Source organism: Astatotilapia calliptera, chromosome 3, assembly GCF_900246225.1.
Source record: "Astatotilapia calliptera chromosome 3, fAstCal1.2, whole genome shotgun sequence".
NCBI lineage: Eukaryota > Metazoa > Chordata > Actinopteri > Cichliformes > Cichlidae > Astatotilapia > Astatotilapia calliptera.
Window position 1 is genome coordinate 22017655 of NC_039304.1, and position 16641 is coordinate 22034295.

Below are 16641 nucleotides of genomic sequence, written 5' to 3' on the forward strand. Positions count from 1 at the left end.
TTAAGAGTTCTCATGTGAAAGTATGTTTCGTGGTGTGCACATGTTTCCTAAAGTGCAGAGTCCTAATTAAAATGCAAAAGTGTCCAGATATGCATCCATTATTAGTTAAACCAAGCATACAAATGACTCAAACACCTCTTGGTAATTATCACATGTTAGTTCTGCAGATTGCACCTGTTTATTACAGTGAGCGTCATTCATCCTCTTATGAATTCATCTGGGAAGTTCCACAGCTTCAAAAAGCACACGTCAGAATGATCTGAGCCCAAAGTCAGACTGAACTAAGATCAAGCGGCCGTCAAACTGACACAAGTGTCAGAGTGTGACTGCGCCCGCTCTCCGTCAGCAGCCGCAGTCGCAGAAAGGTCACAGATTAAAGAGGACAGCTCGGGCCTCGCTAAGCATTTTGTGACCCCGGTTTCAAAGGGGAAGCATCAAATTGTGTGTGTAAAGTTTGTAAAACCGTGTGTTTCTGGCTCTCTGTGTGATGTATGTGTGTGCGTGCACGGCAGGTCAAGTCTGTGAATGCAAATGTGTAATATGTGGTACATATGACCTGTGAGCCTCCGTCTCTTCTCTCCTTTAGACCTTCACAGCTTGGTGTAACTCCCACTTGAGGAAGGCCGGGACACAGATTGAGAACATTGAAGAGGATTTCAGAAATGGCCTCAAACTCATGCTGCTGCTGGAGGTCATATCAGGTGGATGTCATTGAGAGCACACACCCATGCATGTATACACATTTAAAAACTGAATGATACCGGATCACATACTTGGATTTGGCACATCCTTGTGGTAAAAAAAAAAAAAGAGCAGATCTTTTGCTATTTTGGTGACACTTCTTTTTCTTTTCTTTTTTTGTCATTTTCTTTGTAGAATGAGACTGATGTTGATTACTCAAACTCCTAAACATTGTTGTGTTTCACTCCCACTCTGTACCTTCTTCCATCTATAAAATCCAGCAGTCATCATCACTTTATATATAATAGCAAAAAAAAATCTGTTTTAAAACAGTTAGTTGAAAATAAGAAGAGACTGCATCTCAAAGATGGAGACGTTTAAAAAAAACAAATAAAGTACTTGCATTCTTTCTTGTGGCCACCAGGGGGAGACTGAACAAAGTCTGACTGTAAAGGAAATCTAAGAGGAACATTAAACTATCACTCACGTGATTTTATGACATCAATGAAAACTTTCAGTGTTAGTTTCTATTTCAAGTTTTAAGTCATATTTTTTTAATTTCTGACTGTTGTATCAGAAAGAATCATCTAACGAACATAGAAACTTGTGGTAAATTTTAAAATGTATGGCTGAATACTTCCGTCGCTACCTGCCAGCAACCACGTGAAACTCATGAATCCGCGCTTTCTAACAGTACGTGTGTCAAATGTTACCAGTGAACGCTGCAGGATTACAGCTTTTTGGAGTCGGATCATTCTTTTTAATAAACTCTGTATAGGATAAAGTAGGCGGTTCTACCTTGTGATTGACTAGTTCGCAGCATTTCCCTGGTAGGTCTACTTGTCTTTTGTGATGTCTGGTTTAAAAACGAGAAAACCAGAAAAACTGAGATGGTGATGATCAAAATCCTGAGCTAGAATATTGAAAACTGTAGACTACATAGTAACAGGTGGTGTCACATTGGCTACATCTCTGCAGGTTTCATGAATGGAATTACTCTTATAATTCATAACTGTGTTCTTTGGTAAATAAACTAACACAAACAAGTAAAATTGAGATCACATGTTCTTGGAGATGGTGTATTTTTCCTTGACACTTAGCTTAAAAAATAACTACTGAGCAGCTTGATGGACGAGCTAATAAATCTGTTCCTCGTCTTTCTCAGGTGAGAGGCTGCCCAAACCCGACAAAGGCAAGATGCGTTTCCACAAGATCGCCAACGTTAACAAAGCTTTGGACTTCATCTGCAGCAAGGGGGTCAAGCTGGTGTCTATTGGTGCTGAGGGTGAGACAAGACCTTTAAAATGAGTCTGAGTTTTATCTGATTAATTCATCAGGATCTGCTAAGACGAGTAACACGCGTCCGTGTGTTTGGTTTTGTAGAAATCGTCGACGGTAACGTGAAGATGACTCTTGGTATGATCTGGACCATCATCCTGCGTTTTGCCATCCAGGACATCTCTGTGGAAGGTGTGTTTCCATAAAGCAACACTGAATTTTTTAAGCTTAAATTAACTTTTTTAGTGGTTGTCACTTAAATAGTGAGATAATGCACGAGTTATGAGTTTGCAATTAGTCTTTGCAAGAGTTTGGCCAAACTGCTGGAGCAGTCACCATGCCTGAGCACAACAGACAGAGACAGTTGTCTGTGTCTCAAATACAGTCACGTGAACGCAAAGTTAAACACATCTTGCTAGAATACACAAAATCTCTGTGTGTTTATTTGTTTCTTTGGCTGCCAACTCCTCCCACACAATCAGGAGCTGAACAACTGAAATTGGCACACAGGTGCATCTCAGGCCCCTGAAGCACCGTTTTCAGCTTTACAACACTTTATAAAAGCATCATATCATTTTTATTTCACAATAATAACATTTAGCTTATATCCGCAACTCTTAATTTGTGCATAATGTTTTATGATGCCAAAATGTTGCCTGGCAACCACCTAGCAATGAGCTAAAATGACCTGTGTTTTTGCCTTTATGCACTTTATGAAAGCAAACCAACAGCACGAGCACTGCAGCTTGGATATGTCTAGTCAGTCAAATCTGTGAAGGGCATTCTGAGTCATCTTCTTAGGAAATGAGATAAACCACACACACACACACACACACACACACACACACACACAAGTGTATATATACTGTTAAAACTGTAGATGCTCATATTCAACATCTCCTTGAGACTTCTCAGCACTTAGTTTCAGACCATTCTACTCTCAGCTCTGTATGATGTCACTAAGAGCAGATATCCTAATATGGTCATCTTCTGTTTGCAAAGGAAAGCCAATCAAAGAGGAAGAGGAAATAAAATGTCTAGTTTCTGACAGAGAATGAACCAAGGCCCAGTTTTAGCTAAATAAAGCTTATTTCAAACTGTATGGTCATGCAAAGCTATCTTAAGTAATGTAATAATATCTGAAATTGCTTGCACACTAGAAATGATTTGCAGCACCATAGCAACCAATGACCACGGAAAGTGAATGACATGCAGCAGAGCTACAGGTACCACTGTGGACAGGAAGTGGGCACGATCAGAAGTAAACTTTAGCCAAGCAACTGAAACGACTACCCATGAAAGTTAAGAACCGCGATGATTGGCACATGACCTGGTAGTAAATATATTAGAGGGTCACCTAGGCAACGGCAGCCTGGAATATCCTAAGCAACCAGCCGCGGGCTTCAAAGCGATGCACAGAGAGTGAAGCGCTTCCAGTGTGGATGCAGTTGTAGAATAAAACAATGAAGCTGGAAATGAGTGTAGTAGATTTAATGCCTTTAACTCTGTGCGTGCGTGTGTGTGCGTGCGTGTGTGTGGGTGTGGGGTGATTTGTTGCTTCCTTGTTTGGTAATCCCACCCCTGGGCTGCATTTGCACCTCATGCCATTTTATTTTAACCTTAATGCTGTCAGCAGGTCAACCCACAATAAATTCTTGTTTACAAAGACTCCGACCTTGTTCACTCTGTCCTTCCACACTCCGCCCCCACACCCCCACGCCCCCACTTACCTTCAAGTCATCTCCTTTAGCTTAGCTTTTATTGCTTCCGCTCTTCACTCTTCTTCTGCTGTCATACAGCTTGACTTTCTTCGCCATCGACCTCGCTCTAACCTCTCATAACTCCTCTTCCCTCCACTAGTGCAGGAAATTATCTTTAAGCCACCCGTCAGACGAGCTTGAGAAATATATTGACTGCTGCTAACATCATACAGCTTTTTTTAATGCCAGATCTTGATCCTAAACATCTTTGTGCAGTATTTAAACTTTTGACAGCCCCAATCACTCTCTGTCATCCTCTTCCTGACTGTTATTCTTCTTCTCTTAATGTTCAAAATAACACAAACCCTCATCTAAAATCATCTCCTCTTCTCAACTTTTTCAGAGACCTCTGCTAAGGAGGGTCTGCTGCTGTGGTGCCAGAGGAAGACTGCCCCCTACAGGAACGTCAATGTACAGAACTTCCACATTAGGTGGGTGAGCGATGCCGACCTGTGGCATCAGCAGGGAACTGCAATCATTCAGCTTATACTTCTGTCTGATGCTGATTTCTTTTCCTCTTTATGTTTTCCTCGCTCCATGTCACCCACTGATCATCTACTCTCCTTCTTTTCTCATCACGCCTCTTTGCCTGCCGCTGTTTCCTCACTCATGCCTCCCTCCTTCCTCTTCTTCTTCTTCTTCTCAGTTGGAAGGATGGCCTGGCCCTGTGTGCCCTCATCCACAGACACAGACCCGACCTCATTGACTACTCCAAACTGAGAAAGGTGGCCCATCCTTCTCTACTTTCCCCTCTATTTTCAACCTTTATACTGAACCTTGATTAATGCAGTCTTTTTATGTCTTTTCACTTTCATCATTGAAGCTCTGTTAGAAATATTTTTTCCTGTGAACTGATTTCAGCTCATTAAAAAGAACCCAAAAAGACAACCCATCACAATACTGCACTTGTAGATCACAAGCTTGATTAAGAGTGTTAATAAGAATATTTGCCAAAATTGCATCCCTTAAAATTGGATGTGATGCGACAGAATTGGAAACTGCGCTGCTGTTTGCTCGCCAAAATATTGCCAAAACTCTGAAACTGAAACATTTCTTAATGAGGTTTATTTCTCGCCTTCAAAACACTCATCAGAACTGTCGTGGCTGGCGTGCTTCCCCGTGTAGTCTTTTGTGTGTGACACTGATTGTGTGTTTCTTCAGGACGACCCCATCGGTAACCTGAACACCGCCTTCGAGGTGGCTGAGAAGTACCTGGACATCCCGAAGATGCTCGACGCTGAAGGTGAGGCCACGAGACGTCAACGTGACGGAGCAGTGCAGGAAGCGGGTTCTGTCTTGTTATGCTGACACACACGGTGATGAGCTCAGCTGCAGCGAGATGCATGATGGCAGACACGGTGGCTCCGGCTTGCTCGGAAAATTCAATCATCTTCATTGAAAAAACGAATGCATTTTAAATCACTTTAAATGCATCTACTCAGGAACCAGCGGCTCTGACCTTGGAAATATCACTGCTTTGTAGGCAGATGTCCTAAAACGAGTGATTAATGCAAGAATAAATCATAATGCTCTTTACGCTTCACGGTCACATTTTAATTCAGCATATTTAACTGAGGTGGGAGTCACCAGTCACCAAGTTTGCAGTTACACACACTCTGTTTCTGACAATTAACTGCAATAAAAACTCAAAACTCACGTCTGTTGCTGTTTACGTCAGTAATTCACATTTAACTGTGACAGTTGCACTCAGTAAACCTCCTGGTCTACAGAAATATAACGAGGACACAAACAGCTGGCAGCCAGTCGAGTTAGGATCAAAGATCCGTTCAGACTGATGGCAGCATGTTGGTAATCTGTCTGCATTTCTAAGTTATTTGCAAACCTTGATCAGTCTCTCTGAGAGTGACTGCAGTCAGTCCAGGTCAGACTGTGGCTGCTTCCTACCAGGTGAGATGAGTTCTGGTTCTTTAGTGAAATATTTAGTGTCCCTGCATCGATACAATATTGCCACACTAAGCTGTATCAGATTTTTAAATATTTAATAAAAATGTTATTTAGAAAATGCTTTTTAAACCTGACAAAGTGGCTTTTCAGAATAAAATGCAGTAAAAACGAATCAAACGTCTGCTCTGCTTTCCTGCCCTGTGGATCATTCTTTCAAACCTTTGCCAAGACTATTTTAAAATAATATAATAATAAAGCTCAACATTGTTTTTGCACCTTCAGATATCGTGAACACACCCAAACCTGACGAGAAGGCCATCATGACCTACGTGTCCTGCTTCTACCACGCCTTCGCCGGCGCAGAACAGGTGAGCTGGTGTCGCCTCACTTCTCCACGTTTCATGTCGTTATTTTTCTGTGGATCGACGAGCTCGGAGCACAAACCGAATGAGCAAGTGTTCCCTTTGTAATTGAATAAATCAGATGACGCACGTGAAACGCGGTCATCGTGACGTAACGTCAGCGCTGAGTAAACGTGCGAGCTGCGTGAATCTGGGTAAATCAGCTGTTGCTACTCTCCCTCTCAGGCCGAGACAGCTGCCAACCGTATCTGCAAGGTGCTGGCCGTCAACCAGGAGAACGAGAAACTGATGGAGGAGTACGAGAAGCTGGCCAGCGAGGTGAGAAACCGCTGCGACCGCACAACTCCCACTCTCAGTCTGTCCCACACTTCTCCTCACTCTTTCTGCTCCTTCACTGAAGTCGTTTTATGAAAATCGATTTTTTTTTCTCAGTTATAGAAGCATAAAAGGGAAAGTTGACAACTAAGCGCATTTATGCAGAAAGTGCGGTGGAATATGAGCAACTTTTTCCTATGTACAGAAATGAAGGGTGGCTCAAGACTTTTGCACAGCATTATATCTTTAAATAATCAGAAACATGCGAGTAGCTGATATACAAAGCAGCTAGAACTGATGCACAAACATGACCCTAAATAAAGACTTTCTTTCACTAAAGACATACAGAATATAGGTCATAAAGGTCATATGATGTGTGTGGGTGTGCATGTAAACTGCAGACTGAAGTAATCAGAGTACTCTGAGTAACCTTTGCGTTTCTCTTCTGCAGCTTCTCGAGTGGATCCGTCGCACCATCCCCTGGCTGGAGAACCGCGTGGCGGAGCAGACCATGCGCGCCATGCAGCAGAAGCTGGAGGATTTCCGTGACTACCGTCGCGTCCACAAGCCGCCCCGCGTGCAGGAGAAATGCCAGCTGGAGATCAACTTCAACACCCTGCAGACCAAGCTGAGGCTCAGCAACAGGCCCGCCTTCATGCCCTCTGAGGGCAAGATGGTGTCGGTGAGCAAGGAGGACGACTTAATGCATCACTCAGGATTTTCAAGCTCACACATCAGTTGAAAGATTAAATTCTTTGTGTGTTACTTTGGAAAGGATTTTATGAGACGTAGAGTTTGAAAAAAGAGACCAAAACAACAAAGTCACACTTCAGTTGGTGGTTAGACACGGGCACTTCTGTTCGAGGTGCTCTTTGAAAACGCCAAAGCACTCCCCTTTCAAAATAAAATCAAAATTCCTTCATTTTCATGGCAAGGTTATGTAATGACTCCAACACATCATCGGGGAATAAAACAGAGATAATGAGCACACTGAATCTTTTCTAGTAGTTTGTCACCAACAGGGACTTCCACATATAGTGTCCCACCAGCAGGCAAGCTTCCACCTAAGGGTGAGTGGAGTACGATCCAGCCCAAACATTCACCCAGATTCAGCTCAAATTAGTCAAGAAGAAGGATAAAAGGATAAAAAGAAAAAAATCGTTTCTTCATCATCTTCTTTGTATAAAGCAAAACTTCAAAGAGACTCTCAGCTACTGCTTTCTGAGAAATTTACAGATATTAAAAACCTCTCAAGGTCTACAATCTCAAATCAATTCAGAGTCAGAGTACGGCGGGCCGTCACGAGCTCTTAATTCCCCGCGAACGTGTCGATAATACGCCTAACACTCCTCCTCCTCAGCACAGAGTAATAATGAAAGCGCTCCCTCTCCTTCAGGACATCGCAAATGCCTGGAAAGGTCTGGAGCAGGTGGAGAAGGGTTACGAGGAGTGGCTGCTGACAGAGATCCGCCGCCTGGAGAGACTCGACCACCTGGCCGAGAAGTTCAAGCAGAAGTGCGCCATGCACGAGGCCTGGACTACAGGTAGGTGGTGGATAGATTTTGTATTTTATTTAGCTCACAATATAACGCACTTTAAAGCGAGTGCTGCCACTATATAAATAAACTGAATTAAAGAGAGATCTTCGCACCAAGCAAAGATCTCATATCACTCCAGTTTTTGGTGATCGGGCCTTTCGGGCAGCGGCACCGAGGTTGTGAAATTCTCTCCCGCTGGTTTTACGCTGTGCAGACGCCATTGATTCGTTTAAAAAGCAGCTGAAGACATTTTTATATAGGCAAGCTTTTAATTAATTTGTTGTATTTTACTGTTTTACATTGTTATTTGTTGCATTTCCATTCTTTTCATTTTCTTTGCTGTAAAGCACTTTGTGATTTATCTGCGAGAAGCTCTTTATAAAAAATGTTACTTACTGTTTGCTTCCTTAAAGAGTGACAAATGCGGATCCTTCTTAGCGTAGTCATTTACACAGTGACTCGACGATTGAAAGGTCGCCTTTTTGTGTAAAGAAACATTTATCGAATATTAAACATGCTCTTGTCCTCTCCTCGTTGTTTTTATATTTGACGTATCAAACTATTCTTGTTTTGTAGCTTTTTTTTTACCTCCGTTAATCGCGAGTCTTCACACTTTACTGTGTAATAAGGCAAAGCAGCAAAAGATAACCCTCAAAACCACATCAAAGCACCATAAATGGCCCAGTAAGATTATACAGAGCAATTAAAAAGGATCTAATGATTCATGGGGACACTGAAACGATACAGCGAGTGGGAGATATAAAAATCTGAGCGAGAGCTGTAAAACTTTAAAAGCTTGTGGGCCCGACTTTTACTTGTTACCGTCTTTAAAGTAACTGTGTGTGTGTGTGTTTCAGGTAAGGAGGATCTTCTGTCCCAGAAGGACTACGAGTCGGCCTCTCTGATGGAGATCAGAGCCCTGATGAGGAAGCACGAGGCCTTCGAGAGCGACCTCGCCGCTCACCAGGACAGGGTGGAGCAGATCGCCGCCATCGCTCAGGAGCTGAAGTGAGAGCGTGTGACGAGATGTGTCCTAATGCCGGACGTTAAGGTCACGGGGAGGAAGAGAGATGTTGAAAATCATGATGGGTGGGGGCGGGGGTGGAGAAAGCATTATCCCAATTATTCTGCATAATGGGAAGAAGAGCAGGGGAAGAAAGCGAGTAGCTGAAGTGACGGCAGGGATGTCGAGAGCAGACGAGAACGCGAACGCAGCCAGGAACAAAAGATGCAACAGATGAGTGGAAAATATTAATGAGAGATAAGAAAGATGAAAGGGTGCTTCACGAGAGAGCGGAAACCTCTGATCTCGCCATTTCCTTATCCTCCGCAGCTCCTCGGGGCTTTTTTTTTCTCCGAGATAGCCTTGAGATGATTTCTTTGATGTTACAGTATATGAGCAGATCGGCACTGTAAAGCTGAAAAAATGTACAGTATAATTTATCAGCGAGGACTTCAAAAGCACAAATCATGACCTCGGTATCAAGAAAGAAAAGTTCTTAGATGCCCCTCAACTCAAAGGAGGGCGAAATATCTATGCATTTAATAAAAGGGCATCAAATATTCGGGTTATTTGGAGAAATGAGATCACTTCACAGAAGAGTTTCCTCAACTTTACCTTACTTTAGATCAGGGGTGTCAAACATAAGGCCCGGGGGGCCAGAATCGGCCCAGTGAAGACCCTGATCCGACCCACTGGACGGCTTTGGAAAATGTGAAAGAGGACAAACATTTTAGACTTTGAACTGTTGGCTACTCATACCACACCAAAGTAATTTAATTATAGATTTCTCTAATTTTACACTTCATTTTTTAATATTTAACTCCAGAGAGCTTAAACTTTATCACGTAGAACAACTGAGACACGCTGTTCATATTCAGCTTGTTTTTCTTATATTAAGAAATCTCATTGGTTAAACGTGCAGCTAAATTTCTTTACACTGACTGAAAGGAGAGTTTCACTCATCTGACAAACGTGATTATTCGTAATGATGATTTATTAGCGGGTTTAGCGGAGTTTCAGCTAATATTATTACCATTTTGTAAATATTTGTGTGATAATGGTCTATGTACTCGTCTGTTTTGTTGTTTGTCTCTCTCTCCAGTGAGCTGGACTACCACGATGCTGCTACAGTCAACACCCGCTGCCAGGGTATCTGTGACCAGTGGGACAATCTGGGCACTCTCACCCAGAAGAGGAGGGATTCACTGGAGGTAAAACTAAACAGCAATCAGCTGCTTATGTAAACAACTCACTGAACACGTTACAGTTTTTTGTCTGGAAAGACAGCTGGGATCGTCTCCAGCCTTCCTGAGACTGAGCTGGATGAGTGGAAATGAGTGCATGAATGATGAGGGAGGCGATGGGGAGGATGCGGGATGCACAACAGGTGGTGCAAAACTGCTGATTGCAGTTATTGTACACAGCAGGGGCTAGCAGCTGATTGGCTGGGAGGGTGTGGTCAGGCTTAGACGATTGGATAATAAGAGTGACACTAAAAAAAATTACATAAATGATTTTGAGAGTGTGGGAAACTAAAAATAAAATAACATGTTTTACACAGAGATAAAATTTTGATTAGTGTAATATGAATTTGAGTTTTGGTGATTAGAGGCCAACACTCGGAGCAGGCGGCAGTGGAGGAAAGTCATTTCAGCTTCAGTTGTAGTGCACAGGTCCAGAGATCTGAGTACACTTTTATATGGTTCGAATATTATAAATAGAAACTCAACAATACGCTGTGAGCAAGCAAGAAAACACCTCCAGCTGAACGAGTTTCTGGGGTGGCCGTCTGCCTCAGGGAGAGCAGGGGGTCAGGAGGAGAGTGTAGGGACAAAAAGGAGAGAGTTGAGAAGCAGCAGGTAAACCGTGGGCAGCTCTCTGAGATCAGAAAGCAGCGGAAACATGGTGGGAAAGAGGACAAAGGAGCGTTTCCATGTGAACAGACCGAAAAGCAGAATACCAGTGATTACAGGAAGTGACAGAGTTACAGGAAGTAGGCAGAAAGATCTGGAAATTGTGAAGTTGTGAGGTTTTATAAGCACAGGACACCAGACAAATACAGCTAATGTGATTCAGGGCGTCTTGATTTTTATCAGCAAATTCGGCTTAATGTTTTCACGATGCTCAGCGAGGAGTGACAAAAACAACACGAAGAGTGCAAATGGCAGATTCCCTCCGTGTTTGTATGCACACGTCTGCTTCAGCATCACGAGTGTGTTTCTGTCTGTGACGGCAGCGTGTGGAGAAGCTGTGGGAGACCATTGACCAGCTGTACCTGGAGTTCGCCAAGCGTGCGGCACCCTTCAACAACTGGATGGACGGAGCCATGGAGGACCTGCAGGACATGTTCATTGTCCACAGCATTGAAGAGATCCAGGTAACCACCTGATTCAGTTTTATTTATATAGCACCCAATCACAACAACAGTCCCCTCACACTGTTTTATATTGTAAGATAGAAACCCTAGAATAATACAGAGAAAGCCCAACAATTAGACGACTCCCTGTGAGCAAGCACTTGGCAACAGTGGGAATGAAAAACTCCCTTTTAGCAGGAAGAAACCTCCAGCAGAACCAGGCTCTTTTCTTTTTCTCAGACATTTAAATCTGTACCAAAGGAAGAAGTTGTACAAAAAAACATACACTCTGTCTTTCTTTTTTCTAATACACCACCTTATATTTGTTTTCCTCCCGCACAGAGTCTGATCACAGCTCACGACCAGTTCAAGGCTACTCTGCCCGAGGCCGACAAGGAGCGCATGGCCACTCTGGGCATCCACAACGAGATCCTGAAGATCGCCCAGACCTACGGCATCAAGCTGTCCGGGATCAACCCGTACACCAACCTCTCCTCCCAGGACATCAGCACTAAGTGGGACACTGTGAGTCAAGTCAAACGGACCCCACAAACACAGCGTTTGTAGAAGGAGCAAATTAATTATTATATCGCAGACACAATGAGGAGCGTGGCTGCTCTTTAATCTGCTTTCAGCAAGTTAGCATTATGTAGCAGCAAATGTCAACCTGGCTCTCTCTCTCTCTCTGTGTACACTCCATTTGGTCATCCAGCTAATATTAGCACAGTGCAAAGATAGCGACAGGTCAGGAATAGTACAGTACATGTGGGTTAGAGTGACACTCAGCACTGCTGGCTGTGAGGCTCTCAGGGGAAATAGTGCAGCCGTAGTGCGACACACATCAGACCATCTGTGCTCAAGAAACAATTTTTTTTTTCTTTCTATCTGGGCAATCATGAAGTTACAATCTGGAGTGAAAAACTATGTATACAGACTTGGAAAAAGTGACAGCAACATTCAGTTAATTTAAAGATGCAGTGATGCAAGCGTAGAAATGGAAGAGGTGACAACATGTTTAAGTAAACTGTAATAATGTAAGTTACACACAGTCACCAGATATAAACTGTGTGTGCAGGTGAAGCACTTCGTGCCCCTCAGAGACCAAATGCTCCAGGAGGAGGTGGCCAGGCAGCAGGCCAATGAGAGACTGAGGCGCCAGTTCGCCGCTCAGGCCAACATCATCGGACCCTGGATTCAAACCAAGATGGAGGTACGAGATGGGGGTGCTTGGGTAACCAGTGCTGTGTGTAAATCTGCACGGTCGGATCAACATGATCTGTGGGAACAGTAACGCTCAGCTGTTGCTACAAAATAATGCAGTAAAATATGTGAAAGTATGGTGAGTGCCGCATTTCCTCTTTGATTCCTGTCTCTGCAGGAGATCAGCCACGTGTCTGTGGACATCGCCGGCTCCCTGGAGGAACAGATGAACAGCCTGAAGCAGTACGAGCAGAACATCATCAACTACAAATCCAACATCGACAAACTGGAGGGAGACCACCAGCTCATCCAGGAGTCCCTCATCTTCGACAACAAGCACACCAACTACACCATGGAGGTGTGCATGCAGACCGCAGCGCGATCTGCAGATGGGCTTAGCTCTCACTCCTCTCTACTCAAAGTGTACGCTACCTCTGTTTTAATTTCCTCCCATTCCCTCTCCACTGCAGCACATCCGTGTGGGCTGGGAGCAGCTGCTCACCACTATCGCCAGAACCATCAACGAGGTGGAGAACCAGATCCTGACCCGCGACGCCAAGGGCATCAGCCAGGAGCAGCTCAACGAGTTCAGGGCCTCCTTCAACCACTTCGACAGGGTGAGGCGACACCGTAGGTCGAGGAGAAGAGAGCGGTGCTTCGTATAGTTTTCAAACTTTTCCTTTGGCATTTCCTATTTAAGAGGCTGAAAAAGTTTCGATACGTCGCTTAAGTTCATGCTCATTGATGTTTTAGCATCACTAATGAGTGAATTCATTAATTACTACGACTCTTTGGCACAGTAATGAAAGCGATACTTTGTGCTGTTCCTTTGCAGAAGAGAAACGGCATGATGGACCCAGACGACTTCCGTGCCTGTCTCATCTCCATGGGTTACGATCTGGTCAGTGGTCAGGCGCTCATAGGCTTGACTTGTACAACAACTTGAGCGTAGTTCAAATGTAAACTATAAGGATTTACTGATTCGTTTGCGCAGTAACGATTGCTGATTGTTGCTTTTGCTGACAGGGTGAGGTGGAGTTTGCACGTATCATGACCCTGGTGGACCCCAACAACACGGGCGTTGTAACCTTCCAGGCCTTCATCGACTTCATGACCCGTGAGACCGCCGAGACCGACACTGCAGAACAAGTCATGGCCTCCTTCAAGATCCTGGCTTCAGACAAGGTGAGCAGATGGATACAGCATCTTCTTACCTTATATCATCTAACTGGTCTTCTTATTTAGCCTGTACAGAGCTTCCAGTGCAGCCAGAGGACACATTGATATGGACAAAAGTACTGGGGCACATAAAAAGAGCGACACAGACAGGGAAACTCATGTAGCGAAGCTCCCGGCACACATTTTTAGTGCTGATGTTAATAAAACTTTTACAGATTTACAGTTTATTGCATTTCAGAAATGCATAATTTCCTTTCAAATTCCGATGGTTAGCCTGCATCCAAACGTGACCGGTTAGGGCAGCCATTGCCAAAGTCAAGAGTGCTACTGCACTCCTTCAAAAAACAAAAAAATTCAATGGATCTGAAATCAACACAAGAGACAGTGACGTTTATCCTTAAAATTTTTATTTAAAAAAACAACATAAAAACACAGACTGTTGGCTATAAATCTCTAATGCTACACAGTCATATGCTGAGTTAAATCCTAAGTATGACCCACCTACCACTGGGACACTCAGAGTAATGAGTAACATCACAGTCAACTCCTCCTGTTACCAGTTTGCATTCACCTTTTATATAAATAAATACATTCATATAAATATGTAACTGTACATACTTTCATTCGTAGCCCACACTTTAGAAATCACTGAGTTTGGGGAACTCAGACCACAAACGGATAACATAAAGGCTCTGGTATCAAACACCTTGTCACCACTGATACAGTATCTATTTACAGTGAGAGTAACGTATTAGCTGTGATCCAGGAGCGCTGTGGTTTTGTTATAAGAAAGTCAAGTTGCTGGATAGGCTGTAAGTGACCCAGGCTGGAGTCGGCTTTGTGAAGTGAAAATTTAAGCAATAAACAAGAAACCAGCTTTCGAAAGCTGAAAGAAAAACTATGAGACAGCATATTTCTTATTAATGAATATGGTTTCTAACCCAACAGGCTATATAAATAGTATAATTTGGCTTAATTATAACAAGTTCAATAAATTAAACAAAAACAAAAAATCTGACAAATCAGGTTTTTGGTCATTGGTATGATTGTATCGGCACTGATGTGTTGACACTTTGTATGTAGGTTGATGAGACTTTTTGAAATGTTCACGTTCATAGAAAACACCTCTGGCAAGGGGAGGTGATGCTGTGGCACCTAAATGCTTATATCCCCAAATAACTCAATCCAAACTGAGGCAACTCACTCAGGTATGCAAGGAAGAAATTATACAGAAGCACTCTTTATCTCACTCCAAGCTTTTTCTTTGATTACATACGTAACCCGGATTCTCTGAGTGTCCGGATCGAAACAAAGAGCAAAATTTCCCCTTAAATCTGGGAGAAACATCGCGATTTATCTTGTACAGCTTTATTTCAACAGCAAGTCCGTAATTTAAATTCAGGTTTTCATCTTTCCAAATTCGAACTGCAGGACTGTTTGCCTGAACCTTGAGTCATCGTTCTCCGATCCTCACAGATGCACCAGTACATTTGTAACAGGAGACAATAGCTCCTCGTGAATCACACCTCGCCCCCTCTCTCTCTCCCGCAGAATTACATCACGGTGGAGGAGCTGCGCAGGGAGCTGCCTCCCGAGCAGGCGGAGTACTGCATCACCCGCATGACCAGGTACGTCGGACCGGACTGCCCCTCCGGCGCCCTGGACTACATCTCCTTCTCCAGTGCCCTCTACGGAGAGAGCGACTTATAAGCGCAGCTGCTTCTCTTCACGTCCTCCTCCTCCTCCTCACCCCTTCTTCCCAGCTTCTCTTATTTCTCCTGTCTGGAGAGAGCGATTTTAAACCCTTCCACTGCCCCTTTAAAACACGTTATTCTTTTTTTTTTTTCCCCCACCACCTTCTCAAATCTTAACTTTATTCCCCTCTTCCTAACTCCGCCCATCCCTCTTTTTAAAACACAGGAACACTGCTCAGAGGGGAAGAGCAGAAGACTTTGCTCAGACCTCACAAACTCTGTTCAGGCTGCTCAGCTCCTCTCTCGTTTAAAAGAAAAGAAGAAGAAAAAACAGGTGTACCAGTTATTGCACTGAACTTATGTAAGCAGCATACATAATGACATACCTGCCTTCACAAGGCTTTAAAGAGAAGGAGGCAACGAGAGAGAACGAAAGTTAGATTATTTTTGAGCAAAGCCGTGTGCTCTTCCCCTCTCCTCCTTTTTTTTTTTTTTTTTTTTTTTTTTGTAGAAGGGTGATCAAAGAAGAAAACGTGATTGGTCAGTTGGCTTGGTTGGTTGTGTATTTGTGCAGATGCATGCTATGTTGAAGTTTAGAAAAAAAAAAAAACGGCCTTTTGAGTCACCGACTCGCCCTCACACGAACCCCCGCAGGAGCCCGTTCACGAGTGCAGTCAGCAGAGGAGCGAGGCCTGTCGGGTGCTACTGAAAACTCTCACCACAGCACTGTGAAACCTGAATGTTAGCAAAGATGCGATTTAACCTGGAGATCTTAAAGCCTTAAGAAACTCAGGAACACACGGAGGACGAATGGGAGCGCCGAGTATTAAAAGACACAGGTGGGGGGAACGGGAGGAGAGCGCCGTGGCTGGGCGGTGACTCGGGAACGGATACAGAAAGATGAGCTGTTATGGCCAGAGAGAGCGACCTCTCCCACACGCCTCTCTTATTAAACTCCTTTTTTTAGCCTTTTTTTGGGCTAATTGTAAAATTACGAGGAGAAGGGGGACAGAGACAGAGAGAGGTGTCAGACAGGGCATCAGGAAAGTTGTGGATGAAACGGGAAGAATCAAAACTGTACGTGGAACCATAGCAGGTGTACTCACAACACAGGGTTTAGGGTAGCATTTGAAGAGAAGAGGTCAGCCACGACGATCGCTGTGTTAGGCTCCTCCCTGTGCATGATCTCGATATCTTAACTCATCTGTGCTCCATTTTCCTCCTCCTCCCCCTCATCCCTAACTCATGCTGTCTCATCACTGATGCCACTCTTTCAGTCATATGTTAAAAACCTCAACTTGAAAATAAAAAAGGAAAATTATATTATTAAAACCACACGTGTTTGTGTCTTTATTACTTTTCTCCCGTTT

The 16641-nt window shown here is 43.7% G+C and overlaps 1 protein-coding gene across 1 annotated transcript in view; it reads left to right on the forward strand.

Annotated features, from left to right (window-relative positions):
* The window catches only part of actn3b (actinin alpha 3b), a 37063-nt gene extending 20460 nt beyond the window's left edge, over positions 1 to 16603 (forward strand). The window contains exons 2-21 of the mRNA XM_026162379.1: positions 587 to 701; positions 1847 to 1966; positions 2065 to 2151; positions 4063 to 4150; positions 4366 to 4444; positions 4881 to 4962; positions 5907 to 5992; positions 6212 to 6304; positions 6753 to 6983; positions 7698 to 7845; positions 8697 to 8847; positions 9945 to 10053; positions 11079 to 11219; positions 11541 to 11723; positions 12274 to 12408; positions 12577 to 12756; positions 12869 to 13015; positions 13234 to 13299; positions 13425 to 13583; positions 15129 to 16603. Of these exons, the coding sequence (XP_026018164.1) occupies positions 587 to 701; positions 1847 to 1966; positions 2065 to 2151; positions 4063 to 4150; positions 4366 to 4444; positions 4881 to 4962; positions 5907 to 5992; positions 6212 to 6304; positions 6753 to 6983; positions 7698 to 7845; positions 8697 to 8847; positions 9945 to 10053; positions 11079 to 11219; positions 11541 to 11723; positions 12274 to 12408; positions 12577 to 12756; positions 12869 to 13015; positions 13234 to 13299; positions 13425 to 13583; positions 15129 to 15287 (2559 nt within the window). The 3' untranslated portion in view covers positions 15288 to 16603. The remainder of the gene's footprint in view (positions 1 to 586; positions 702 to 1846; positions 1967 to 2064; positions 2152 to 4062; positions 4151 to 4365; positions 4445 to 4880; positions 4963 to 5906; positions 5993 to 6211; positions 6305 to 6752; positions 6984 to 7697; positions 7846 to 8696; positions 8848 to 9944; positions 10054 to 11078; positions 11220 to 11540; positions 11724 to 12273; positions 12409 to 12576; positions 12757 to 12868; positions 13016 to 13233; positions 13300 to 13424; positions 13584 to 15128) is intronic.
* The last annotated feature ends 38 nt before the right edge of the window (positions 16604 to 16641 follow it).